The sequence below is a fragment of the Pholis gunnellus genome, assembly GCF_910591455.1.
Source record: "Pholis gunnellus genome assembly, chromosome: 5".
Taxonomy (NCBI): Eukaryota; Metazoa; Chordata; class Actinopteri; order Perciformes; family Pholidae; genus Pholis; species Pholis gunnellus.
In genome coordinates, this window is record NC_136531.1 from 15,704,759 (window position 1) to 15,714,084 (window position 9,326).

The 9,326-nt window shown below is 40.8% G+C and overlaps 1 protein-coding gene across 1 annotated transcript; it reads left to right on the plus strand.

Annotated features, from left to right (window-relative positions):
• Nucleotides 1–370: 370 nt before the first annotated feature.
• Nucleotides 371–8,551, plus strand: lrpap1 (low density lipoprotein receptor-related protein associated protein 1). The gene is made up of 8 exons (XM_079159955.1): nt 371–612; nt 1,594–1,738; nt 4,053–4,183; nt 5,143–5,263; nt 6,245–6,400; nt 7,097–7,179; nt 7,591–7,767; nt 8,413–8,551. The coding sequence occupies exons 1-8, from the start codon at nt 448–450 to the stop codon at nt 8,479–8,481; spliced, it is 1,047 nt and encodes a 348-aa protein (XP_079016081.1). The 5' UTR covers nt 371–447; the 3' UTR covers nt 8,482–8,551.
• Nucleotides 8,552–9,326: the final 775 nt, after the last annotated feature.

The window sequence follows — 9,326 nt, forward strand, 5'->3', positions numbered from 1 at the left end:
AAAAGGAACAACATTTCACCTGGGTCAATTTTAAAAGTGCAGTTAGGCCTTAAGTGTGTGTGTGGTTATAAACTCCCACCTCCCAGGGAAAACTTTCAACTGCTGCTGTATAACGGACAGTCGAGTGATGAGCAGCAGCCGCTTCAGTGAAAGGCGTGGAGGCTTTCTATTTGCTCAGAGTTTTTGCAGCCTTCGTTGCGAGGTAACCGCGCAGAGCGGCTTTTCAGGAAGTGTAGTGCATAAAGGTCGCGTTCGCTTTAGTGCCAACACATGGGCCGAGACAATAAACTACATATCCCAGAATGCTTTAACTTCAGGAAGTGCCCTCCCACTTTGAGCACATGACTTGGGGTACACCAGTGTGCGACAACAGAAACATTTGTACCGTTGTCCCGGCTATCTTTGTTTCCAAGCTCGTCGTTTTGGCTGCGTGTAGGTATTTTGAGAATGAAGCTGCAGTGTTTACTCGTTGCTCTGTGCTTCGGTGTGGGTGCACTGGCCGGAAAATACTCTCGTGAATTTAACGAGCCCGAGCCGAGCGGCGGCAGTGATGGGCAGACGGTGGAGTTCAGGATAGCTAAATTCAACCAGGTGTGGGAGAAGGCGAAAAGGGTAGGTGTATGACACAAGCTATTACCTGCACGGTTAGCGTGGAGCTAACACAAATAACGTCAGTGAGAACCAAGCAAGCTAACGATACAGTCTTAGTCTGGGTGCTGCAGTTTTCTCAGCTACCTACAGTTGTAATGTTCGTCAGCCTAATTGAAGCTGCAGCGTTAATACACGCAGGTTAATTAGGTAGGAGCAGAGGATGCACTCTTACTCCAAAGTCAGGTGTACATGCTTAATTTAGTTTATTTGTGCATTGTATTCCGAGTGAGGGATTTACAGCAAAGAAGCTGTGGATTAAAGCTTGGTAGAGTGTTGCTAGAATATGTAGTAAGCTAACTGAAGTTATAATAATAATAATAATAATAATAATAATACATGCATTGCAAAAACAAGAGTAAATTAGTTCATCAGAAAGAACATTTTGTTGGTAAATGTGGTCTGACTGTTTTTCTCATTTATGAACGCAGTAGACCAAAGGTACAGACCAGTGTGAACTTCAATACAAGTCCATCAAGAAAAGTCAAGTTCTCCTGTATGCCATGCTTTATTCACCAAACTGATTAAGACAAGATAGCTGAATACGACCGGCATTTCCCAAAGTTGATGTTGACTGCTCACTAAGACCAGACAGAGCCGACTCTCTCTGGTGATCGGCCCTATTTTCACAACACTGCAGACTATGATCTTAAAATCTTCCATCAAACTCAAATGGGGACTAGATTTGGGCTTTAAACTGTGTAGCGTGTTTCCAGCTCCACCTAAATAGGTTTTTCTAGTGACTGAGACTTATCATTTATATTAATAAAATAACCTAAAAGTATCACTTCTTTGCAGCTGTCATACAGTATGTGTGCTCTGTCACTGTCTGTCTCCCTTTGTTGTCTGGTTTTCCTCACTCCTTACACTTATCTGTCCATAAAAGTACGCACCACCTTCTGTTTAACTAAAGTTTTTTTGTCTCTTATTTTTGGTTTTTGGTAGATGCAGTTGTCTCCAGTGTGGCAGGCTGAGCTGCACAGTGACCTAAAGATCCAGGAGAAAGATGAGCTGCAGTGGAAGAAGATGAAAGTGGAGGGGCTGGATGAAAATGGGGAGAAAGAGGCCCAGCTCCGACGTAGCTTCAACGGTGAGACCGCTCTGTCAGGCATGAGTTGAACTGTTTCCACATGTTGTCCTGAATTCACTGTAGAGTCAGTCCGCCCTAAATATGCACTCGTTCACTCCCTGAGAACAGAAACATGTTGGTATTCACCAAGCGGCTACCTAACTAAAAACTGGTATTATAAAAGTATAATCCAGACACCTTAATTTATTTTTGTGTGTTTCATCAAACAAATCAAAGAAACAGGGGATATAGCTAATGATAGAGCACTTTTCTTTAGAGTTTATGTACTAAAATGTTGTCACTGGGCATTTCAAGGTTGAGGGTAAATAACACTGGAACTCATCAGGATCACATACCATGGAATGAATAGTTTATGTAGTAAACTCTGCCCTTTGGCTTGTAGAATAACTAGTGTGGTACTTTGTAGGTCAGCCGAGAATGAAATATAATTCTTCGTCCCTGTCAAGGACCGTTGCCAACCGCTCTTGGCAAAATGTTCTTTTGAAATTTAGATTAGCTTTATCCATACTCCATACTAAACGTCTCAGTCTATGAATTTAGCATACAAAGGTACGAGTATATATGAAACATTCATATGTGATTTTGGAGCTCGTGGTCATTAGACATTAGAGGAGGAAAACATCCCACAATTCTTTGCACCTTCTGATCGTGTAGAAAGCTCATTTTGGATTCATTATGATAGGGAATGAAGTGGGATTAACAGATTCAGATGTGTGTATATATATATATATATATATTATATTCATTTTATAATATATGTTTTAAGTTTTGCAAGCCAGCTGATAAATGAGATATCCACTTGCTTAGATCTAGACAGTGCACACTTTATTTGAGCTTTCGGTCTAGAGGACCTTCAGTTATACAAATTAGCTAGGTTAGAATTAGTACAGATGTGAGAGTATGCTGTGCTTGTTGCATTATTGATCCCAAATTGTATGCAGGACTGGCATATTTTGACAATCAAATCCTTAATCCAGTCCTGATTAAATCCAGAGCTCCTGAGTGCGTGTACCTTAGTACCTGCAGGCAATGAACCAGCCAGATGGAGTCGTCTGTTTAGCATTCTGCTGAGCCACCATTTGGCAACTCATGCTGCACCCCACTCCTCTAGTTCCTCACTCCCCAGTGGTGAAGTGACCTTCCCGCTCTAGGCAGAGCAGCAGAGTCACTCTCCTTTTGTAGCTTAATACAAACACTTTGAAAGAGGACCTCAAGTCACCTTATCCCCACTGAATCAAGTCCTTGTCCGTGAGTCATTCTAATTGGGCTCCAAAGTAATTTCTATCTTTCCTTGTTTATCTTTTCATCGCACTTTTGTTGATACTCTCAGTTCGATATGCCTAGCTTGTTGTTAATTGGTTGGTCTGGGAATGTTTGCACACATTGCAGGTCGCTCGGGTCAAGAAACTCCGCTGAACCCATAAAATGTGAAGGAACATTGTCCTCAAGTTGCATCCTTTTTATGAGGATTTTAAATGTCTGCATGTGGACACTCTCCTAATGAAATATGTGTAGTTAATAAGTGACATTGATGGGTTACCAAAAGTTTGAGAAAGTGCTGAATCAGCGGCTGCAATAACAGTTTACTACAGCAGAATAATAAAGGCAGAGCATCTTCAGAGCTAAGTCCAACTTTTTATTGTACTGTAGCAGTCCAACATGTTGAGAGAGGACGAAACTGCTAATATGTTCAGTAGCCGCTCACTATATTTATACCAAACATGGCAGCAGCATCACTCATCTGTCCTGGAAAACCAGTCTATTTAAGTTTGTGCGCTGGCAGTTTTTGGATTCATTTAAAATCCTCATTTTGATATTTTGTCATCTTTTGTTTTCCTCTCGTCTCACTCTCATCCTTATTAGTTTGCATTAGGATAAGCATGACAAAAAGCACATGGATGTCACCTACTCTGTGCTACTTGTGTCAACAGAAAAGTGACGTTAGTTTGTTTAGATGAGCTCTTGTTAGATTCCTCGACTCTAAAGTTTGCTTCTTGGCCTTCGTAGCTTATTTTCAGCATGCGATTCATCAGAGATGCTGCTCCATTTAATGTTTTTTAAAAATGTGTGTTGTGACTTTGATATTAATGATTTGCCGTCAAGGGTTGTGGGCCTCTGGGTAATATTTGATGTGACATGTTTGAGTCCTTCTTAAATGATGAATATATTTGTGTCTTAGTCACTTTAGATTTTCTTACTTGTCAAACCGTTTCCTCTCATGGCGGCCTCAGTTGTTACTCCTTACAGGCTCATGTTAGGATCATTTATCGCAGCAGTTGTAAGCTTTTTAGTAAAAAGTCTATTTGTTATGTAGTGATCCTGGCCAAATATGGAATGGATGGGAAAAGAGACACTCGACCACTGGAGAGCAACCACCTGAAGGACCACGACACTAATGAGGGAGACATATTTGACGACCCAAGGCTGGACAAACTGTGGAACAAGGTGTGTATGTGTGCAGAGGAAGAAAGAAAAGAAATATAAAAAATATCCGCCCTGATTTTTACAGTGGCATTGTGGGACATTTTGCTCTCTGTTGCTGCTGGTGGAAGGAAATCTACCACAGCTGTTAAAATAAAGACATCACCCTCAAATCAGCTTAAAAGGAAGTGTCCCTCAATTTTCACATTAAAAAGATCAGCTGAACTAAATGTACTGACAAGGTTCTGACACAGCATCACCAGTAGTGCTTTCTTTGATGGAGCTTTTGCATTTGGCACAGTAACTGCACTCTTGTGCCTAAAACGTTATTTTCAGAAGCTTGGCACAAATCAAATCTCCACTTTCACGGACTCACAGACGATGAGGTGCTCTCCTGCAAAGTCCATGAAGATTTAGGGCTCTCCCACTGTCAAATTGTCGAGTGTTTGAGGGCTCTCTCACACATATTTTGAGCCCTTTATGAACCCTTTCCGTAAGTTCGCATTTCTGCAGACTTTGTCTCAGGGAATTACCCACAATTCATAGCAATGTGACGTTGAACACAGAGTTACCAATGGAAGCTGTAGACGTAAGAAAAACAACGGTAAACAAAGAGGACGGAACATTGGTGTTCAGCCTGGCATATTAAGTTTACACTGAAACATAAACACACAGGAGAGCAGAGGAATACAAGCAGAGACGTTATTACACAGCTTTATTCATCAAACATTTAATTGTGTTATTGAAGATGTTTGGACAAAAACAAGTAATAGATTATTTGACAATTGCAAATCAAGTCAGAAGTTGCTTAAGGACCAGAGTAGATATTGTGACAATGCACTCGGTTTTACATCTCTTGTGTTTTGAAAGATAGCTATGAAATAACACCACCATCATTCTCACGTCATTCTTCTCTATCCGATATATGTCCGTTACGCTCATGCTTGTGAGACTACCTTCTACAATGACTGTTCCCCCATCAGGCCAAGAGCTCAGGGAAGTTCTCCAACGAGGAGTTGCTGAGTCTGAAGAGGGAGTTCCAGCATCACAAGGACAAGACCCACGAGTACAACATCTTCATGGATACTATCAGCAGGACCGAAGGTGAGCTACGTGAATCGCTCCCATTTGCTTTGCTGCTGAGCTCTCTCTCTCTCTTCCTCTTTGCCATCCACTATATGTTTTGTATACAGGCAAAATCATGGTTCTGATCCCAGGTTTGCTCCTAAGCCCACACCAGAATAACTTTGAAGATTACATTTTACATATTAAACTAAAACCTGGAGAATTCTGCTGAGCAAATTTATATTTTCTAGCTGTCAGGGCAGTTTCCAAAGTAAATGAATGCAAGGATTAACACATTCTCACCCTCTTTACCTCATTTGGTTATCAATTCTTGCTGTTGCTCAGGTCAGTCATCCAAAAATCAGTCTCAAGTCGGAAAGTCTCTTCGTCTGCTTGTTCAGTCTGGTGGTCATGTACATAGGTGGAAGGTATCAGCCTGCACATGCTGCCACCTGCCGCTCTGTGCTGTGTTAGTGTTATAGTCACATCACATCAAGCTGTGACTTTTGAGCTGAGAAGCCCCACCTAGTGTGTTTCAGATAGACGCAGGAAGGAAAGGCAGGTCTCCTTTGAAACATGGCTGAACTTTGCTACTAGCGTTCCACAGCGTTACATTTGTGGTCGTACAAGCCAGGGGTGTTTTTCTGCTTGTCTGATGCATTTAAATATTGAACCGATCACAAGGTGCCTTGAGGAGTGTCCGTGCACCTTCACAACACCATCACCTCCAACCACACACACACACACGTTTGCTGCCTTTATTTTGCCTTGTTTTTTTTCTTTTGATCCAAATGTCAACTGTTGTCCGAATGGCCTTTGTTGGCTTCTTACCTCCTCACGGTGAGACAGGCACGTATTGTATATTATTTAATGCTCTTCTTCTTTGTCTCATGTGTTGCTTTAATTCCCTTCTTCTTCTTCCTCCTATTCTTTTGTTTCTTCTTCCTTTCTTCTCTCTGTTCTTCATGGATTCTTGTTTATTCTCCTCCCGTCATTCTCTCCGCCTGTTCACTTCAATAGAAATACACAAGAATGTGATATCTTCCCTGGAGGGTGACGCCAAAGAGCATGTGCTGCACCAGAAGCACACGGACCTGAAGCAGAAGATGAGAGACCTCAACCAGGGCTTTGAGCGCCTCCGTAAACTCAGCCACGAGGGCTTCACTGAAGACAGTGGTGAGAGAGAACACACACACACACATACAGCTCGACTCTCTGTGCATCTCAGTCTTACGCTGCATTTATCTCTTCGTAGTATGTCATAAAATAGTCTATTAAAAGTATATTGACCAAAATAAAGTTGTCATTGTAAAAATGTCCATAATGTCATGAAAAGGTCACAGTATAGTATTCCGTTAAAAAAGTCAAAGGATACTATGTCAAAAAAAGGTCATTGTATGTTGAAATAAGTCATAAAAAAGTAAGTAAAAGTCTCAAAAAAGCCATTGTATAGTTGGTATGTCATAAAAAAGACATAGAATCCTTTGACTTTTTTAGACGTATGCCATCTAAGAAAATCATAGTATAGCATGTTGCAAAAAGTAATAAAGTCCCAGTATAACACCAAGAAAAGTTATAGTATGTCGACGACAAGTCATAATATTGCATATCGAAAAGTTTTTAAAAAGTCTTGGTGTAGCATTTCCAAAAAAAGTTATAGTATATGTTGAAAAAAAGATTTTAATGCAATCTTCTTTCATTTTGTGACTATTCCAAATGACTGAGCAACTCGGCTTGCTTCTTATAAAGCGTCTGCTGTGACTGCTCCTCTTCAAAGCTCCCTTTGAGTGTGCATGTAATGGTAAGGCTCCAAACTGTCTCCTTGGAGTGTTCATCTCTTCATCTTGGGGTCTGTTGGTTGTTCCTCTGTAGAGTTTCGGGAGCCCCGTGTGATTGAACTGTGGGAGGCTGCCAAGAGAACCAACCTCAGCGAAGATGAGTTAGACTCTCTCAAGGTAGCGCATACATTGCTAGTCATGGTCTTTTGGATGCTTTACCACCTTTTTGTTTTGTCACAGTGCTGCAGTCTAAATCTTTTAACACTACTTGTATATACACTTTTGTGGTGTATTTTGTAGCTAAGTACTACTTGTGCATGGTAAGCCTAGAGTGCACAGCATTGTGATTACATTTTACGCACTCTCCCATTTCTCATTGTGCTCCTTTCACCCTTTGTCCCAAATCTACTGTGAAGAAACCAATTGAAATGTCCACTCTATTTAAGTGTATCTGGCCTCAAGATCAGCTGTGTCAAAGAAAACATTTCCTCTCCAGTCAGTACTTGAGATGTAAATCAGCTCTATTGTGCCGGTAACTGGACTTAAAACCCCTCTGTGTTCACCGCCCTCCTTTCCTTGTTCACTTAGGAGGAGCTGCGTCACTTTGAGACCAAGGTAGAGAAGCACAGCCATTACCAGGAACAGCTGGAGCTTTCCCACCAGAAGTTGCGACATGTGGAGTCTTTCGGAGACAAAGAGCACATCAAAAGGAACCAGGAAAAGTACGAGTCACTTGCTGAGAAAACCAGGGAGATGGGTTACAAGGTAAGGAGGGATACAAAGTTTGTCTAAGTTTTGTCCACAACGTTTGTCCATAATACTCTTAACTATATATTTTGCCATCAAACAGCACAAAGCTGCTGTCCAATTGCTGACTGCTCGCCTGCTGTAGAAATGAATAATGTTGCAAAATGGGCATGAATAAAACATTGCATAGTGCAGAGAAAAAGAAATAAGGGACACGGGTTAAGAACACTTAATGCTGTTCCCATTGTTTAAAAGTCTTATTTATAGACTTGCAACTCAACTGTTTCTGGTAGTAAATAAAAGGCTGTTGGAAAGTGTTCAAGAACTTCAAAAGGAATCAAACCTCACAAGAAAAATGTGTTTGCCCTTTTATACCGAACATTTACACACATCATTGTGGTCATCAGAAAAAAATGTAATAGAAATAACTTGGATAAAGCAGGCATGTCATGTTAGTTGGAGATAGTTTCTGAGGCATAATTAGTCAGCCATATTTTAAAACATTAGCAGCATTTATGTATTGGTATAACGGGTCATGATTCTATTTAAGTATATTCTTATAGATAAATGTGCCACGGTAGAGTGCGGTTGTGAGGCTGCCAAGAAGTTTACAACCAACCGTAGCTGTCAAATGGTCACATACGTGTATTTGTTTGATTTCAGATGAAGAAACATATGCAGGACTTGTCTAACAAGATCTCCCGGGAGGGCCTCCAGCATAATGAGCTTTGAGAGGCTCGGATCCATGACTGAACTGAAATAATTCCCTCTTCAATCACCACAACGCTCCCCTTCGACTAAAAAAAGAAATCAGTTTTCTACTTTTCTAGTGTTATTTGACATTGATTTATTTTGTTTAGGAATCGATGAATCGTGGGTTGTTTGTACATAACATACATACTCGTCTGGTACATTTATTTGTGCAACTAATGGCAGGCAGGTGTAGAAGAAATGTCTGGCTGAAAATGTGGCCATAATCCCAAAACGGCAACATTTCGTGGGGGTGGCTGGTGAGTGATGGAGGACAGAAGTTGAGTCACTCTTAATCAGGTGATGGAGTTTAGTTGCTGAGGGATGATTCAGGGGAACAGCCAACCGACTGCACTAGTACTTCATATTTTCCACACCCTTCTGTCATTAGTTACAAATGCAATATCAGATAGGGTGTTGCTACTGTAGTAATTTGTACCTCAGTCTGCTGAATTATTGTGGTATCGTCTAATCAATTTAAAATGAAGAAAGTGCAGATTCAGCAAGGAAACACAGAAACCTGAAAAGATAACAGCAATCTTTAATGTGTAAGATACAGGTGCCAACAACATACAAACAGTAAAATTTAAAAAATATATAGTTAAATATCACTCATTGTCTTGGCACAGATAAAAACAGTTAATATTTACAAATCCTGTAGTGCTATTTCTGGTTACGTTTTTCTACTCATAACATTAGTGCCAGATGTTGGAGAATTTAGAACAAACTGTGCTTTTCTATTCATCAATTCCCACCAGCAGCAGTCGGCAGTGTCATTGATTATTATGATGAATAGTGTTCCTGGCTGGCTGGGCCACATGGGTCTG